General features: G+C 44.4%; 1 protein-coding gene across 2 annotated transcripts in view; it reads left to right on the top strand.

Moving 5' to 3' along the window:
- Positions 1 to 19609, top strand: part of TMPRSS6 (transmembrane serine protease 6) — a 95536-nt gene that overhangs the window by 12495 nt on the left and 63432 nt on the right. The window contains exons 2-6 of one of the 2 annotated variants that reach the window (XM_083156356.1): positions 9792 to 9915; positions 11056 to 11195; positions 13594 to 13661; positions 14480 to 14664; positions 17876 to 17914. In XM_083156356.1, the coding sequence (XP_083012482.1) occupies positions 9792 to 9915; positions 11056 to 11195; positions 13594 to 13661; positions 14480 to 14664; positions 17876 to 17914 (556 nt within the window). The remainder of the gene's footprint in view (positions 1 to 9791; positions 9916 to 11055; positions 11196 to 13593; positions 13662 to 14479; positions 14665 to 17875; positions 17915 to 19609) is intronic. The other variant, XM_083156357.1, reaches the window with a different exon arrangement.

Genomic DNA, 19609 nt, shown 5'->3' with positions numbered 1-19609 from the left:
GGGGCGCAGAGTCTTTGCCCAGGAGCCCCGCAAGCAGCTTTGGACTTCGCCAAGCCCGACAAGCCGGTCACGGCCCCCTGCCCTGGTCCTGTGAACACAGCTGTCTAGTGACTGGGATACAGGATACACAGGGAAGTGTGCACTGGAAGTCTTGAGAGTAGTAGCAATCGATGGTGAGGTTATCGGTCTGGGAACTGATGGTGATGTACACTGTATACTGTGTTCAGCAGATGTCAGTCTGGGAACCAAAGAAGGGGTCTGGCCTGGGAGCTAAGAGGGAGTGTTGGCCTGGGAGCGAATGGAGGGAACTGCCGGTTAGGGAACTGATATGATGACTTTGGTCTGAGAACTGATGTTAGTATTCTTCGACCTGGGAGCCAGGATACTAGAGATCTTCGGCCTGGGAGCTGGGGAGTGATTATAATGGTCTGAGAACCAATGCTGGAAATATCTGATGATAGAACAATCAGTCTGGGAACCGATGGTGGCACAAATGGTGTGGGAGCCGATGGTAGGCTGTTGGCCTGGAAGGCAATAGTGACCTCTGCTGAAGATAACTGGATGAGGCACAGACTACTTAAATAGGAAACTGTAGATAAAATAAGCTGGAAGATAGTCTGGCATGGGAAGGGTTAACCAGGGAGCTGACTGGCAGTAGCAGTAGGTCACAGGTGCACAGGTAACCCTGGAGCAAGGATTGCCTGGAGTCTTCGAATGCTGACTCTGGGGAGTAACACACAGTGAACAGACTAGTTTAAGGCAAGTTGGAAAGTTGGGAGCCTGACTTATATCCCCCTGGCTTGTATGTGATTGGCTGCAAGCCGCAGCACCAATCTAACCAGGAAGTACCTGTGCACACCTTGATCATGTGATAAAGCACAAAGGTCAGAGGATCAATGATTGCAGGTAGACTATAACAGCATACGTGTAAGCTGACTTCAGGTGCCATGGCACCGCCCATGCAATATGGGACTGGTGAGGGATCAGTGTGGGATGCCAACCAGGAACCAGGTGACAGCAGGAAACATCCTGCCATGGACTGTGGCCGGTCACAGCACTCACCGCGGGCCTGCGCCGCAAGACGCACCAGCACGAAGGTAATAGATGTGGCTGCAGATGCGGACGAATTTCACGATTCCTGGCAAAAATTTAATCAAGCCATTAAGTTTTAGAAAAAACGAACATGGACCATTACAGAGAAAAATGCTTTACGATCCATGCTGATTAGGCCCGATGTTTGGAAAGATCTGTGACCGTGCAAACAGGACAACCTTATAATATGCCACATGTCAAGTTTTTATGTAACCACACCTGTAAAAGTCTTCAGTGAAGTATGATCAGCAATAGGGATGTAACTTGTTCTGAGGTAACCTGACATTCCTCCAGACATAAGAAAATGTTAGACTTCCATTAAAATATAAGCCCTATGGTTATGAGTAGAACACTTTGGAAAAATAACTAGTTGCTTACATAGCAATTGTAAAATATAATGCTGGTCTAACAATTTCCCAGCTATGGGAACAGCGAGAAGCTGATACAGTGCTGCATGCAAGTCCATGTGTCGGATGAATTCTTGTATTATTATTTTTTTTGCACTATGCAAAAAAATGATGATTGCTGCTGCGTCCACTGTTGTGTCTGTTTACAAAGTTACAGAAGCAATAATATGGGGCTGCCGAATGGCGGGAGTGGCTACTCACTTGCTGAGTGGGGGGCGTGTCCGCTGTCACCCCCTGCACCATATTACCTGTAAACGTCCTGTGTATCCCCAGCTTGGCTACAGTGGGACCAGGGAGGCTGCTGTTGCTTAGCACGGTGGGTAAGTGTATTTGGGCCTATTCTGTGGGCAGTGCCTGTGCAGAAAACACTTTGTTGAAATATTTTTTTCTATGGTTGTCTAGCCATGCCTCATGTAAATACTGTAGGTCATGCCCCCACATTACCTGGGCGCTGCCAAGTGCTCTACAGCCCTATGAATGTACGGAGATGCCCACTTTCTGCATCTTTGCACACAGAAGCAGCACCTCGGTCAGTTAAAAAATGGTCGCACCATTGACACTTGCAGCAGCTCCATGGCAAGTGCAGGTTGTTCATCTGAACATGGCCTCTGGGGCAGCGGCTGTTCACCTGACACCACGGCTGCTCTCACTGCCATACCCACAGCACTCACATAACAGGAGATTAACATTTTTTGTGTTCACATCTGCACAACTCTGTCACCGGCGAGAAATGGACGTCACTTTGCTGTTTAATTTTTAATACCATCTGAGCCGATAGCAATAGCGCCATTGTGTGTATACTCAGGGTAACTCATTCATCGCTGAGGTTCTCCTCCCTTGGGGTTCCAATCTTCTGTTGCTTCCTCTCCCTTTTGCCGGCACCAGCTCACTGTGGCATATTGCCAGAATGTACTGCTTATGTGCATATCTCCTAAACAATGGGGACGCTACCATTTTTATGGATATATATCTGGGAAACTGGCCCCTATGTGCACCTTACACCTTGCACTAGATCTTCATGGTTTTAAAAGGAAGCTAGAGTTGTACATAAGCAAGTACACATACCTAGGACGGGATGCACTAAGATCCGCAGTCCCAATCTGCCACACATCTCCTGCTACCACATAGATAATTACCGCAGATAACAAATGCAATAATTATTGCAAAGGGCTCTTGTGTTAAGAGCTGCCCTTTGCGTTGTGGCGGCGAAGTGCAGCGTGTCCCCGGCAGCTCCCCAGTGACTCTCCCTCCTTCCCTTACCCAGCGGGCTCTCCTCCTCCCTGAACCCGGTAGAGGATGTACAGTGCAGGGAGAAGGTCACTGGTCCGTGGGGGTCAGTGGGGAGGGGGGGGGGTGTCAGTGCGGGGTGGTGCTGGGTCGCGTTAACAAGCCCATAGGCTTTTATGGGGTATCGCCATCTTCTGCATATCAAAATGAGTTAAAAATCCCGATAATGGGGTCTTTACTGCATTTTTCACTTAGTGCATCCCTGCCCTCCGTGTCAAACTGGGGCAGAATGTGCCCACTAGGGGAATGTTAAGGGTGTGACCATTTTCTAGAGGTTGTGTGGCCAGCCAAACAAGGTTGGCTAACCATTACAGAGTGCAGGTTCTGGGCCCCGACACCTTGACAAAGCTGTGAGTGAACACAGCGAAACGCGTTGGTGCTGCTAGACCTGACCTGACCCAACTTGGAGAACAAACATCCTATACCATCTGGAGAAAAGGTTGACCACCTGCCCATTATTGGATCACGTCCTTCCAACTTTAAAGCAATTCACCGTTTCCAAAACACCTGACCTATTGGACTGCCGTATATAGGTCCCCCCCGGGCTGGCTAAACAACATCTTATGCCAACGGGTTCGGAACCAGGAGACCATAGGACATTCAGGAATACCATTCAACGGATTCATTGCAATCACTGGACACTACCCATGATCCACGCAGGTTATATCAATCTTCCCACTTTTTTCTGATGTTTATTGACTCTCCATAGGTCCATATTTTTACCTCATCAGGTCCTTTTAAATTGTGATATATGAATGTTTGTATGTGAATAAATTGTTATATATTTTTTAAATTGATGCATACACCCCTTTTTTATTAGACATAGCGCTGCTCCTCCTCCCTTTTTCCAGTTTCTAGAGGTTGTGTGGCCAGCCAAACAAGGTTGGCTAACCATTACAGAGTGCAGGTTCTGGGCCCCTACTGCTTGTGCGTTCATGATAAAATACAAGATTAATAACACAAATGCACTGCAGAAAATACCCCACACTCCACTGCTGTATAAGGTAACATATGTATAATACTGTATATTATTCAAGTGCATGGTCTAGATCCTGATCCCTAGATGAGGTGGTGGGCCTCCAGTTCGTGGGGCCCACCTGGTGTTTGTTATATATCCCTATGGGCCAGTCCACAACTGCACAACCTACATCCCATTGGTCATAGTCATGCTTTGTTGCCCTTAAAATTGCTTCTGATGGGAGGGAAATGTCAATGGCAGGGAACTTTGCCCCTGATCCTTGTCTATAACAATATACAATACATTGATTGAGTTACTGCTTCATGACTTTCCTAGACATTGTCCTAGCTGTATACTGTACATATGATTTCTGAACATGCTTTATAAAGATCTGCGCCTCAGTCTCATATTGTTCCCTCAGGCAATAACCAGCTGCTTCTGTTATTAAACTATCAGTTTTGTCATGGGCTGAGCCAGTGGGAATTGACCTGGTACATCGCTTCCCAGATGCGCTCAGGGACTTCCTCCATGAAATTCATCAGCATGAAGTTCAACAGATGCTTTAGGAACTTGTGTCTAATTAATAAACTAATGTGCATATCAAATAGTGAGTCTCATGAGTAATGATGGGAAGCCTTGATAAGTAATATATTATATATTTTATGTATCTGGAAAGATTGCTGCTATCTGTTGAGCCTCTGAAATGCAGTACATTTGTTTTGAAAATTCCTGTCCTTTATATGTACATCAGTATGAATATGATTCAATGAATATGATTTGCAACCAATCAGATACAATCTATTACCTTCTGCTAAATAAATAAAAAGTAGATTCTGATTGGTTGCCCAAAGCAACATCCCATCTGCAATAGAACTCCCATCTTAGTAAATTTCCCCCAGTGTGTTAAGGTGGTTACGGTATAAATGGTAGACAATGTTTAGGTTGACAGTCACTAGGTCGATAACTAATGCCCGGTACACACCAGGACGATGGTGCTCTTGAGCGGGACGTCACAGGAACGTACGACCCGCTCACGAGCTGACGGCGCCGCCGACCCGCCACGAAAATGTAGCTGATGTGATCGCGATCAGATCACGACCCCCACCCACTGCAATGGGCGGTTCTGAGATCCTACCTGCAGCAGGTAGGATCTCAGAAAAGACCAACCGACCCGCGGGGCCGCGCATCGGATCAGGATCGCATCAAAAGGACACTGAAATGGCCCAAAACATGACCTATTTACATTCAATCGTTCGAGAATGTATCTACATTGACTCGTTTTGGCCCATATCGTCCTGGTGTGTACCCCACATAAGGGTTGACAGTGACTAGTTCGACACCTTGAAATGGTCAACATACCCATACCTTACTGCTAACTCCATTATAGACCCCTCCAATCCGGGTTCCGCCCTTTACATTCCACTGAAACTGCCCTGACCAAAGTCACTAACGATTTGCTATCGGCTAAATCCAAAGGCCTCTTCTCTATCCTCATCCAGCTTGATCTGTCGGCTGCCTTTGACACTGTTGACCACCCTCTCCTGCTCAACACCCTCCGCTCCTTTGGCATCACTGGCACGGTCTTCTCCTGGTTCACCTCATACCTCTCCGATCGCTCCTTCTCCGTCTCCACTCCGAGCTCCTCCTCTCCTACTACGCCGCAGCCAGTCGGTGTTCCCCAAGGGTCAGCCCTCTCCTCTTCTCCCTCTACACCACCTCTCTGGGCACCCTCATCAGCTCCTATGGGTTTCATTACCACCTTTATGCTGATGATACCCTAATCTATCTCTCCTCCCCCGACCTATCCCCATCACTCCTATCCAAGGTCTCCGAATGCCTCACGGCCATCTCAGCCTGGATGACCCAATGCTTCCTGAAACTAAACATGGCTAAAACTGAACTTCTAATCTTCCATCCCCCGAACATCCCCTCTTCTCCCACTATCTCCATCAGCATTGGTGAAACCGAGATCACCTCCACCGACCAAACGCGCTGCCTCGGTGTCATCATTGACTCCTCCCTCTCTTTCACCCCCCACATTCGTGCTCTCACAGTCTTGCCGCTTTCACCTACGCAACATCTCACACATCAGACCATTCCTCTCCACTGACGCAACCAAAATTCTCATTCACTCTCTTGTCATCTCCCGCCTTGACTACTGCAACATCCTTCTCTCTGGGCTACCTCTCACCTGCCTCGCACCTCTCCAAACCATTCTTAACGCTGCCGCTAGGCTCATCTTCCTCTCCCGCCGCTCCCCCTCTGTCTATCTCTTCACTGGCTCCCCATTCCTTTCCGAGTTCTCTTTAAACTCCTCACCACCACCTACAAGGCTCTCTCCTCCTCCACCACTCCTTACCTCTCTTCACTGATCTCTATCCACACTCCCTCCCGTCCTCTTCGCTCCATCGCTGACCGCCGACTGACCTCTAACCTAATCACCTTCTCCCACTCCCGTGTCCAAAACTTCTCTCGCGCTGCCCCCCTGCACTGGAACAACCTCCCGCCACCCATCAGGCTTTCTGATTCCCTTACCTCCTTCAAGCGCTCCCTCAAAATCCACTTTTTTCGACTAGCCTATCCCTCCTCCTAACCTCTTTTGATCCTCCTATCCTGCCTCTGTTCCCCTCCGTTCCTACTTATCCTGTTGTTTTTCGTTCGTCCACCCACCTATTTTTAGTATGTTAACTCTTATGAGTAGGGTCCTCCTGCCTCACATACTCACCCTACCTCTTTACCTCACCTGTCCTCCTGTCCTGTTCTTCCCTTCCTCTACTTCATCTTCAGTCTCCTTGACAATTTTGACACCTACTTCTGAACTGATGCTGATTTTATTTCTACCAGCTATACCCCTATTTATACTGTATTTTTCAACACACCCTGTACGTTACCTTGTCATTTGTTTTTTGTTTGCTATGTACGGCGCTGCGGACACTTTGCGGCGCCTTATAAATAAACGTACTACTACCCAAGGGCGAGATTTATGAAATGTCGACACAAGCTTTGTGCTGACCCCCAGTTTTTTGATCCCCCCCATTTTTGGAACCAGGACCAGTCCAGGAGCCCGGTGCTGGTTTCTCAAATACGGGGGACCCCTACACATTTTCTCCACTGTATTTTTGAAACCAGGACCAGTTCAATGAGCCCGGGGCTGGTTTTGCTCAGGAGGGGGGATCCCATGCCGTTTTTTTATTTTCATTTTCACACATTTAACACATTTTTTTTTGGACAGAACCATGCACAGATCTCACTGATCTGTGCATGGTTCTGTCAAACTCGCCAAACTGAACTTGGTTTATCTGTTTTGCGATTTTTTATTAACATTTACCAAAAATCGCACCCTATTACATTTGCGAGTTATATACTTTATAATGTGGAAACAGCTAGATGCGGATTGAAGTTTGTGAAAAAATCGACAGGTCAAACTGTGCGAATTTCATGGCAAATAAATGCGATTTTACCACAATTCCCCTCCTATTACATGGAAAATGTGCAAATTCTGATCTTTTTGAACAAAAATCGCACATGTCTAAAAAATAGCCCCTATAACATTTCACCCATATTGTCAAAATTCTTGTTATATGACAGAAATTTTCACTTAGAAATAATTCTAATGTTCCATTGACGTGTAATTTTGCCAGTACAGATGGAGCCAGCCTCAACCAGGCTGGCGAGGGGCATAGCATGGCTGGTAGACGGGGACGTGCAAGCAGCTCACTCACTTACGCGTCCCATCAGCAAGACAGCAGGGACCGGGTGCTTCCCTGCCCCTCACTGCTTCAGGGAGCAGGCAGCGAGTGGGGGGAGTCGGGCAGCAGCAGGAGACTTCTCATGCGTGTGTGCCCCAATCTGGTGGACTCTGTCAGATGGGTGGGGGATGGCACATAGGGAGAGAATCGCCCGGATCCGCTCTTATGAGAGCGGCTCCATCTGTATGGGAAACATATGCACACAAAATCCTTAAAAAATGGGTTATGAGAGAATTCCAAAACATATAATGTTCTCTCATTGGAATAGTATCCAATTATGCCATATAATATCAGGCACACAACACAGAATGAAATAGTAGTAGTTAGTTACAAATGTTGCAATAATAAACATAACATGGAACCCTACTGGTGGATGTAGCTAGTAAGAGCAGTAGATATGCTTAAGGCTCATTTTACGTGTTTACGATAGGATATGCTGCTTTCAGCTCGAAAGCCGCCCACTGTGTATGGGGCAGCGATGAGTGGTGAGCGCTGGTGCATTCTCCCACATATCACTGACCCAACAGCTCATCTGCTGGTATTACTGGTGGTGTATTGTTTACATTCTCTGCTCCTCCCCCGAACCTGGAGTTAGTCCCGCATCCAGCCAATCAGGAGCAGAGTTTTTCCGGAGGTCGCTCCTGATTAGCGTGGGCGGGATTAACTCTCCCCGGGTAGGAGCTGACAATGTAAACACATTTTCAGCTTTAGTCTTGTCATGGTTACATGTTGCTTGGTTTGATGTTTCTCTCCCTGGATGCTACATGGACTGAATCAGACCAATCTTCACCCGAGGATTCGGTAAGTATAATTTTCTTCCACAGGTACCCACAGAGTCTACTGGACAAGGGGACAGACCTGTGGTGGGCCTCTCTATAGGTAAATATAGTATGTGTGCATGTAGTATGTAAAATACTTTTACTTTTCTGATGTATCTGTGTATTATTTTACTATTGTAATGTTCTAGAACTACAAGCACCAGTAGGCCCGTTATTGCCCCACATGCTGGGACTTGTGGTTCTCCAAGTCCCTGCATGTGGTGCAGGCTTTCTGGGACTTGTAGTTCCACAGCATTCCGGAATAGTTCATTCTCTTCTTTTACACTTCATTAATCAGCCCAGTGCTCACCTCCCTCATAGGCAAACGCAAGAGGTTTCTGGTTGCCCAGAAACACCCCTCCTCTTGCCATGTGCCTTAAATTATGACAACAAAAGCACTGATATATAATATGATCACTAGAGCTGCCATTACATCATGCAATTTAACAGACAGAGCAGAGCTGCTGCACATGCCCAGTGTACCAGCTTCTTCTACCTCATTTACTGTGTGTGTGGATCTGAGCCCTCAAACATCTCCATGGACCAGAGCGTAGCTGCCAGGACAAAGCGACAGGAGCCTTACAATGAAGTGGGAGATTGTGAGCTCACAAAGTGCAGTCCTGTCTCCAACCTATGTTTGTGTATTTATTTATTTATTATGATGTTTAACCATTTTGCTGGCCACGTATCTTTTTTATATGTTTATAACAGCCAATACTATAGACCTTTTGTACTATTAAATATTAATACTGTATTCCATACAGTATCCAGTGTATGAAAATACCATTTTTCAGTGCAGTTACTGCTCCCCCAGACTCCGTGCTGGTTTTTAAAATACAGGGGACCCCTATTTATTTTGTCCCACGTATTTTGGGAACCAGGACTGGCCCTTGAGCCTGGTTTTATAAAGTGAGGGGCAAAAAGATTGGGGTTCTCCCTTATTTGTAAAACCAGGACACTCTCTTTGAGCCCGGGGATGGCTCTAGCTGTGGGAGGGACCACACAATGTTTTTTTTTTTTTTTATATATATATATATAATTATTTATTTATTCTATTTTTTTACACTAAGCCTGCACGGATCTGACTGATCCATGCAGGGTTTCCTCAAATAAGACCAAAAAACATGGTCTATTTATAATTCGTATTTACTAGTGATTCATATTCATATTCACCAGTATGAATTATTAGTAAATTTGTCATTACCATTGAAAAGAATAGGCCATATTATTTTGATGGTGTTAGCATTCCTACATTATTTTTAAGAAATTCTTAAAAATATGAATCGTACTCATTCGTACATTCCTAAATGTGTCGATGTGTGAAATGTATGTATTTCACATTGATTGGGTACGAATACGATTCATACCAATTTCACCTTAATGGTCAATAAAGAAGTTATTATATATGTTAAGTTTTGAAAAGCTGGTTTCCCTGAAGGACTCTAATATTGTATTTCTTAACCAAATTAATTTCTTTTAGGATTCGGAGTCCCTGGTGGAATCTGAAAGGACTCGCTGCAAATTCCGTGACTGTCTGAGCTTTGCACCCCTGTGGATCATTGTGATTGTTCTTGCCTCAGCTGGCATTACTTGGTACTTTCTAGGTGGGTGTGATGTTATGATGGTGGCACACAGGAGGCTGGTGAGAAATATTACAAGGAGACACTGGGGATGTAGGCCAGTACAATTCCAGTGCTATTGGTATTGTTTTCTTTTTGTAAATAAAACGATGCCTACTAGGTATGTTGGGGGTTTTACTTAAGGTTAAAAATAGACAAAATTCAACAAAAAAATGGTCAAAATTTAAACATCCCACAAAAAAAAAGTAGTAGTTCCAAATCATCCAAAAATGTACTGGAATAGAAAACTGCAAAACAATGGTGTTTCTTGGTGTGTACCACAGTATAACAATGTTTCTTGGTGTGTAGTATGTAAATCAGGGATTCAGAAATGTATTGAATTCTGACCAAAAATTGTCATTTCAGATAGAACCATCAGATACAGTTCTGATTTTAAACCATGTGGAATAGTCTGAAGCCTCGATATGATATTAAAACGTGGTAGAGAAGCATGTGGGGTACTCTGACTGCACAAATCAGGCATTTAAAGGCACATCAATGATTTACAAATATTTCTAATATGCAAATTAGCACTAGAATGAAGGTGTATGTGGATAATACAGTGCATGTGACATGTTTTGGTTCACAAGGATGTCTATTATAATTTGACCGATTTTTGATCGATATAGACACACCAAGCCATATTTCAGAGTATATAAATACAGAAAGTAGGTGTCTCAGTCTTGCAGATGCATGCTTATACTCAGGGCTATTTTTCAGTAGGCTCCAGCAGGAACTGAGGCCCTTATTCTAGTTCACTCTTTCTGACAAAATATTTCTTAGATGGACAAAACTATGTGCACTGCAGGTGAGGCAGGTGTAAAACCCCACCCAAATCTTATTATCCCTGCACAAGTAACACCTGCCTCACCTGCAGTGCACATGGTTTTGTCCATCTAAGAAGTATTTTGTCAGAAAGAGTGAACTAGAATAAGGGCCTCAGTTCCTGCTGGAGCCTGCTGAAAAATAGCCCTGCTTATACTATACTGCAGCAATAGCAAAAAGTCTCAGAGTGGTCACAGCAATGTGCTATTCAGAATTAGCCCCACAGAGTGGATATATACTATACTATATATATATTATCTGCTCATTGTCACCATATTATTTTTGTCTTGCTTCTGACAGAGGTGGATTTCAAACCGGAGCTGACAACCAATAAGCTCTATGCCTGTAACCTGAATATTGTGAGCCATGATCTCACCCGCGACCTCCTGCGTCCTGAGAGCAACTCATTCAAAAAGGAAACTGCCCACCTGGACAAAATGGTATTAGAATATCCAGTCCCTGTTAACCCAAATGTGGCCATTTACATAGCAGAAATACATGATACAGTATGATGCCTTGTCTAGGGCAGTTGTACATGGATTAGTACATTAACATTTATCATTTCTTAGTTATACCACAGTACAGTCTAGGACTGCTCAAATGTTTTGTGTGCCTGTTAAAATAGGGGTTTGAGCAATTCCTCCCACTGTGGGGTTGATCCCATCAACCCCAGTGTGTGCAGATGATTCATCACGACACCGGGCACACTTTACGGCGGGCCGAATTCACTGAAAAGTGCTCGCACCTCACTAGTGGTGCCAGCAAAATTCAGTGAATTCGGCCCTGTGAAGGGAGCAAATTAGGGATAATTCTGGTGCCGTTTTCAGCGTTAAAACGGCACCCTAACGGGATCTCGCACCCTTCTTGGTTAATAGGATCGACACCTGTATGTGAGCTTTAGGGGTCCTAAACCTGGCACCTATACCTATGTGCAGGGCAGCCGAGAGGAATACCGGGCCCCAGTAAAATTTTACTGCGGGGCCCCTCCAGGAAGCCTGGGCCTGGGTAATTAGTACCCACACCCCCCCCTCTCGGCTGCACTGCCTACGTGACAATTCAGCATGGTTCAGCTACAATGGCATGGCTGAGTTAATGGCCATGACAAGCCAGAGGAGACAGCTCCATCAGATACTGAATGCTTATTTATCTTAGTTTTCTCAACTTGCAGGTGGACACACCCATTCCTGCTGATGTAAGGGTTGGCAAGTCACTCAAAACTAAACGCAGTTGCATTTTCCATGTGCACTAATTGAGCCTGTCTCAAAATCAGAGCCATTATATGCAGCACAGCACTGAGTAACATGGCAGTCAGGAGTACATTTCCTAAAGCTTCTAAAAGCAAAAAGTCCTGTACTTGCAGGGGAGTATTTTATTGTGACTACACATGCGCATAGTTATTTATGCGCATGTGCAGCTGCTGTGTGCAAGCAGTCATGGCGACTACATTATTTGCCAGGCGCACAAACACAACAGTGCAGGTGTGGGGGGGGGGGGGGGCGGCGGGCCAGGGATTTCACCCATGGGAACACCCAGCTTTACATGGGTGTTCTCATGATAATTCCTTGATGGTGCGGTGAGCGGGCAGCCGACATCAATGGATTGATTCAGGTGGACAGATTCATTTAAGTTAGTGATATTGCTGAGGAACCGAACATCTCAAAGGGAACTATGCACAACATAGTTCATGAGGGAAAAATTGTTCCTGCTGGGCATCGGAGCAACTTACAGAAGTCCACAAAACCAGTAGTATGGTATTGTCACTCATGCATGTGATGCAGTACTATGAGGAGGGAGCGCAGTTTACAGGCGATGAAATGTGGGTGCAGCAGAGATGACGTAGGCAGCCTTGGCGTGGAAACCAGGGGCGGATTAAGTGGGGGCCCTGGACAACAAAATTGTGGGGGCCCCCACAGACAGCTGCAACCAAGGGAGATGGGTGTGGTATAGCTCACAGACAATGTCTAGGTCAACAGCAAAAGATCTACATGCACAAGGTCGACATTGACAGAAGGTCTACATAACCAAAAGGTTGACACATGAAAAGGTCAACAAGGATTTTTCACATTTTTTTGTTGTCACCGGAACACGTGAACTCCCAAATAGTTTAATGCATCCTCATTTACTCCTCATTTGGCTTTACTCGCCATACTTCAGGCCAGGTGACTTGCTCCACTACCACTGCACTTGGCACGCTTTACCGCTCCTAGTCATAGTCCACGTGGATGGTAAAGTATGAAAAAGTTACAAAAGTGGAAAAAAAATCGTGTTGTCTTTTTGCTTGTGTCAACCTTTTGTCAATGTCGATCTTGTGCATGTTGAACTTTTGGTATTGCCCTTTTGACTGTCGACATCCAGATACCAAAAAAGAAACTGTGAAAGTTGACCAAATTGTGACACAGAGCCGGAAGGCAATTAGTCAAAAACGACCTAGATTTGACAGTCGGCATATTGCTACAGGATAATGCCAGCCCACACTCAGCCAATTGCATGCATACGTTGTTACGGTGCTACCATTGGGAGGTACTGTACCATCTACCCTACAGCCCTGACCTTGCACTGAGTGGTGTCCATCTCTTTGGACCATTGAAGATGCACATGGGTGGAAGACCATTCATGACCTTCAGTGATGTTCAGCAAGTTCTGGCTCCAGGCACTTGACACTGGTTAAGTTTGAGGACTATGTAGAAAAATAATCTGTACCAAGGCCATGTTATTGATTGTACATATATGTACAAGTTGAATACTTTTAAGCCCTGAGAAGTTGTGGTTCCTTATTTATTGAACCACCCTCCTATAAGCCATCCTATATGGACTCCTAACGATGTATTATGTCTTCAGGTGACTGCTCTCGTGTTGGCTTCTGAACTGGCTGCATATCATAACTCCTGCAGGGTCTATGCTTTTGGGTGAGATCATTGTAAATTGTAAATGTTCTATGCTAACAAAGGTGCAGTAACCCATAGCAATGAGTCTACACTCACCTTTGATCAGTCAAGTGCAACTAACCTTTTGAAGGTTAGTGTCACTGATTGGTTTCTGTGGGTCACTGTATCGCCTAGTCTTTATGTTTGCAAATAATTCTGTGTGTCCTGGGCTCTGATACTTTGGGATGAGAATGAAATTGTTCAACAGGGGAAAGAGGGGTATACTCACACAGCTGAAGATACAAGTAAACTAGTGATTTTGAAACCAACATATTCAAAAGTAATATGGTATATCACATGAGGATATGTCGGAGGAGACATGAGGAGATGTTGGAGTTGCTCCTGGAACTAATTTAAAATTTGAATTTAAATTGTTCAGTCATATTAAATAACACATAGACCAGTTGTAATACTGTAGCTTGCATTTAGTTTGGGCCATAAGCTACATATTATAGGGAATGTGCAAGCACATTAGCCCCTATGACTTGAAATGTTTGTACTGTTATATGTATAACATTTGTAAACATGGAGTGACAAAGTGAAAAATTGCACCTACTATAAGTATGACATTAATTGTTATCTACAGTATATGGCTTTAATGTTCCTGGAAGGTGCCCCCAAAGTGTCACACATACATTTATGAGCCCTCTTAGCTTTCCATTCTATGAAGTATATTAGGGCAGTAAATATACATGCACAGTACATTACTGCTGAACACTGCATAGTATCAATTTTTAAACAGATACAGTATAAGCCTTTTGTCTTTGCCCCAGATTCAGCTTTTTTATTCTTTTCTTTAGAGAAGGCAGCTTGAAGGTTTTCTTTTGGGTTATACTGGATGTCCCGAATTCTAACAGCATATATGTCACTGTGAGCTCGGTGAAGGCAGCTCTCTCCAGGGTACTCCACACTAAGGCGGCGAACCGGACTGGAACCTACATATATGACCAGTACCATGTTGACCCAAAATCATTGGATATATTCGGTTAGTACACATTGTTCCCATACAGTGCCAGAATATTCAGTAGTACAGTTACGACATTGACAACTACTTTCCACAGGAATGTCTTCTTCTTCTGTCAGTTTGTTAAAGTAAAAAAAAATGGATTTACAACCGCTTGGGGGAGTAACTAAGTAGCTGTTGTAGCCTTGTCAGGGTTGCCAGGAGGGGTTAAGTGTACCTAGGCCTTTTAGGATGGGCCCTGTGGGACAATCTGGACATAGGGGCTTGCTGAATATCCTCATGAGGATGTTCTTCCTGTTATCACAAAATATTTGGTGTGTGATTCTTGTGTATATTAAATAGTTGTCATAATGGCATAATGGGCCAAAAACCTTAACAAGTGATAAAGTGGAGAGTATTAAGTACCATCCAATCCACCCCCAACTGTCATTTCTCAAACCCAGCCTGTAAAATAACAGTTGTAAGCTGATTGGCTGGTCCTGTAGCACTATTTATAACTATCCATTTATCATTTGTAAGAGCTTAATACATTTGGCCCTCTGGTCCTTCCTTTGAGCACCCCCCTGCGGTCACAATTTGTTTAAATCTATCAGATGCTTTATTCATTTTCTGCTGTTACAAACATTGATGTCTGATTCACGCCTCAACACAAGTCTGCCCCAATTACTATCACATGGTTTGCATAGAACTAAGTGTCAAATGTAATAGGGTGTGAGAATCGGAAAGAGAGTTTTCCCTTTTTCTTTTTTAAACGGCAATTATTTACATGGCAAAATCAACCTGGTTTTTCATTGTAAATGATTGCCACTTTTAGAAAATGGGAAAACTCTCCCAAAATCTGTCACTTTCAGATTCTCACATCCTATTACGTTTGGCCCTAAATGCGGATAGTAAACCATGTTTGGTTGGAATGTCCCTATCTTGGTTTTACAATCATTTTCATCATTATCGTCACCATTATCAATATGCCTGGGTTGCAGTCAAGGATGGTTCCAAACAGAAGTACATGTGCCAAATATTCATTTCTAACAGGTAAAAAACTCAGCTTCTAGGGACTACATCGACTGCAAAGCTCAGGGTCCAGGTATCACTGGAGTTAACAGCAGAAGTGTCTCCCATTGGAAGCACTTTCTGCTAATGGCAGTGGTGACTGGCATTTTCAGGAGAACAAAAATCTGCCCCCCTACCCCAGGACTGACAGCCCAGCGAAAGCCTAGCAAAAAGCTCTTCTTATAGAAAGCCACTGTCAGTGCACAAACTGGGGGATGTTGGGGCTGGGGTGGTGGTGTATTTTATGCCTTAGGTAAAATCAAACCCTATACACAGGTAACATTCATACAATATAATGCTCTGCAAATGAACTTGTGTTAAACTGCATTTGCCCCTGTTCACCTTTATCTTTTATTTTATTTTATTTTTTATTTATGTTACTGTTTGTTGTGCTTCTGTTATAATAGATATGGGTACTTGTTTCCTATCTGGGCGCCCGCTAAGTTAATTGCGCACCATGCTATTCTCCGTAGAGAAATCTGATCGCATCGCATCGTACACATACACGATATTGAACGATGCGATGCGATGCGATCCGATTCCCATAGGAAACAATGTTAAATGGATCAATTTACCCAAATCAGCATAGGGAAGAATGGTAAATGGGCCAGAAACCCCAAAAAAACCCACAGAGCAGTGGAACGTCCCCCCAAAAGTAGTTGACGCCACCCCGCCATCAACGTGAACCCGAAGCGTGGCGAGCGCAGCGAGCCCGCGAGGGGCGGCGGTACGCGTCCTCCGACCTTTTCATGCCCTACTATCCACTAGGGCGTGGAGTGAGAATAGAATAGTGTGGCGGGGCTCGCAGCGAGCCACCGAGCCCGAAGCGTGGCGAGCGCAGCGAGCCCGCGAGGGGCGGCGGTACGCGTCCTCCGACCTTTTCATGCCCTACTATCCACTAGGGCGTGGAGTGAGAATAGAATAGTGTGGCGAGCGCAGCGCGCCACCGAGCCCGAAGCGTGGCGAGCGCAGCGATCCCCGCGAGGGGACGCGGATACCTTCACAGGTAAACGCGTCCCTTCGCGGGCTTCCCAGGTGTCCGCGTCGCCATGGACACCTGGGAAGCCCGCGAGGGGACGCGTATAACTGTGAAGGTATCCGCGTCCCCTCGCCACGCTTCGGGCTCGGTGGCTCGCTGCGCTCGCCACACTATTCTATTCTCACTCCACGCCCTAGTGGATAGTAGGGCATGAAAAGGTCGGAGGACGCGTACCGCCGCCCCTCGCGGGCTCGCTGCGCTCGCCACGCTTTGGGTTCACGTTGATGGCGGGGTGGCGTCAACTACTTTTGGGGGGACATTTCAATGTTCTGGGGTGTTTTTGGCCCATTTACTATTGTTCCTATGATAATTTGGCTAAATTGAGCCATTTCACATTGTTTCCTATGGGAAATCGAATCGGATCGCATCGCATCGCATCGTTCAATATCGTGTATGTGTACGATGCGATGAGATCCGATTTCATTACGGTGCCGTACGTAGAAAACCTGGGCGCCCAGATAGGAAACAAGTACCTAGATATGTATAGATAATTTCCTCCTAACCTTTAAGCAGCCCATACACGGTCCGTTTAACGGATCCGTTTGGGACTTAATTAGCACACATCGGATTGGATCGGATCCCTAGTGCATGCAGTGTGCATGCACTGCGATCCGATGTGTACCTAGTACAAAAAGTATGTGCAGCACATACTTTTTGTACCGTACTATGTGATGCGCGGGAGTTCATAGTACAGAACGGAGCCGTACACAACGGACCATGTATGGGCTCCTTTACGGTAATATATCATGTATTCTTTCAAGCCAGACATAAACAGGAATATTATTCTCCCTAAACTGGAATTTACTCCTAAAAGCCTGACACTAACTTTGTATTTTGTCAAGGACCCACATGCAGTGCTAATGTCAGCAAGACCCCACGCCATCTCATTCCTAACACCAGAAACAGCCATATACAGAATAATCTGCAATTGCAATCAATTACTAATATCCATTCCATGATCTGTAGGTTCTCATGTCCCAAGTAGGTATTTGAAGGCCTCGCCCAGCTTGCCTTCCTACAGTTAGACAATCTTATTCTTAAAATAAGAATTGCTAACTACGTTTCCTGCTACCCACTGTGTTCCATTCTGCTGATTGAGAACTTTTTTTTTTTTTTTTAATTTCTTTTGAATTATGTTTTCAGAAGCCAGCATACTGAAGCAGCTGTTCTCCTCCAGTACTGGTAGGCACGCCGCATCATCTCCTGCTACCACTGTGCTTTAATTAATTCAATTAAAATGATTCTGTTGAAATAAGGAAATGGTAAAATGGAAAAAATAATCACTCGATAAAAAAAAGAAAAGCAAACCACAAACTTGTAAAAAAAAATAGTTTGACTTTATTTTATTGTAGAGTAGAACATGTAGTATTACATACTCTCCCCAGTGACCCTCACCCTTTTGAAGTGTACTTGTTCATTCAGTGCCTTCAATGGTGGGTCCTTCAGGCGATAGAGCTGGAGGCTGCCTAAAGTTGTGTTTACGGTGACATAACTAGCAGTGCTCTTGTGCGTGAATCCATCAATTTACAGTGTGTGCAGAACATTGTTGTGCTGTCACAGATGCACTAGCTTTGAATTGCCCAGCCGTTATTCAAGGTGGATAAGCCTGCCTTCATAAGCCGCTGAAATGCCAGGTCTAGCAGTCAGCATGTTGGACCTGGCTTGCCCTTGCTAGCGTTTAATCAGCTATTCTACAACTGTATACGATTTAGCACAGAAATATACAGGAGTTTATGTAAGCGAACATTCCAAAATGGCTTTTACCTATCTATCAAATAATATTGCAGAAAGTATGTGTTTTCGGGGGATACCAGCAAATATTAAGGATCTACCCAAATGTATCTCTGATATCTGGAGTGGTTCCTCCATTTTTAACAGCGGCTGCAACATTGGCAGACTGGCCAAGCTTTGGAATGAATACAAAGCATTTTCCGGATCCCTTCCTTGCAATGGCCGCTGCACATGCCTGGTCTACTGGCCATGGATGCACAGAATGGTCCCAGACCCAAAATTAAAGGGAGATGATGCAATCATTTCTATTCTTTAAACATCTCTGGGAGTTCCTGTCCCTGCATATGATTTTGTGTACATGCAAATTTCTTGTTGCCTTGTTTAATGGCGGAAAATAAATTCTAATTATGGGTCTAATTAGATAATCAGTTAATTAGTTTTACCTTAGCTTTTCCATATTACTGGCTTTGTGTACTTTTTACATTGGCTTTACTAAATCTAGTCTTACGCTATACAATTTTTCCGTGACCATAAACCCAAGTACTGTACACAATGTGACCTCAAGCAGAATGAATAATGTCAATCCATGTTCAGTATATTGACCATAAACCCAAGTGCTGTGCTGTACATAACGTGACCTCAAGCAGAATGATTAATGTCAGTCCATGTTCAGTATATTGACCATAAACCCAAGTACTGTGCTGTACATAATGTGACCTCAAGCAGAATGATTAATGTCAGTCCATGTTCAGTATATTGACCATAAACCCAAGTACTGTGCTGTACATAACGTGACCTCAAGCAGAATGATTAATGTTAGTCCATGTTCAGTATATTGACCATAAACCCAAGTACTGTACACAACATAACCTCAAGTAGAATGATTAATGTCAATCCATGTTCAGGATACTCACCAGAAACACAAGTACTCTACACAACATGACCTCAAGTAGAATGATTAATGTCAATCCATGTTCAGGATACTCACCAGAAACACAAGTACTCTACACAACATGACCTCAAGTAGAATGATTAATGTTAATCCATGTTCATTATACTGTCATTTGAGTTTAATTTGCATTAATTTTGGCATTTAATTTAAATCATTGACTTCACAACGTCTTGTCTTTTTATCTCAATGTACAA

This window comes from Crinia signifera, chromosome 8 (genome assembly GCF_055691185.1).
Source record: "Crinia signifera chromosome 8, ASM5569118v1, whole genome shotgun sequence".
In the NCBI taxonomy this organism is placed as follows: Eukaryota; Metazoa; Chordata; class Amphibia; order Anura; family Myobatrachidae; genus Crinia; species Crinia signifera.
Note: the sequence above shows the minus strand (reverse complement) of the source record. Positions and strands in the feature narration are given on the sequence as shown.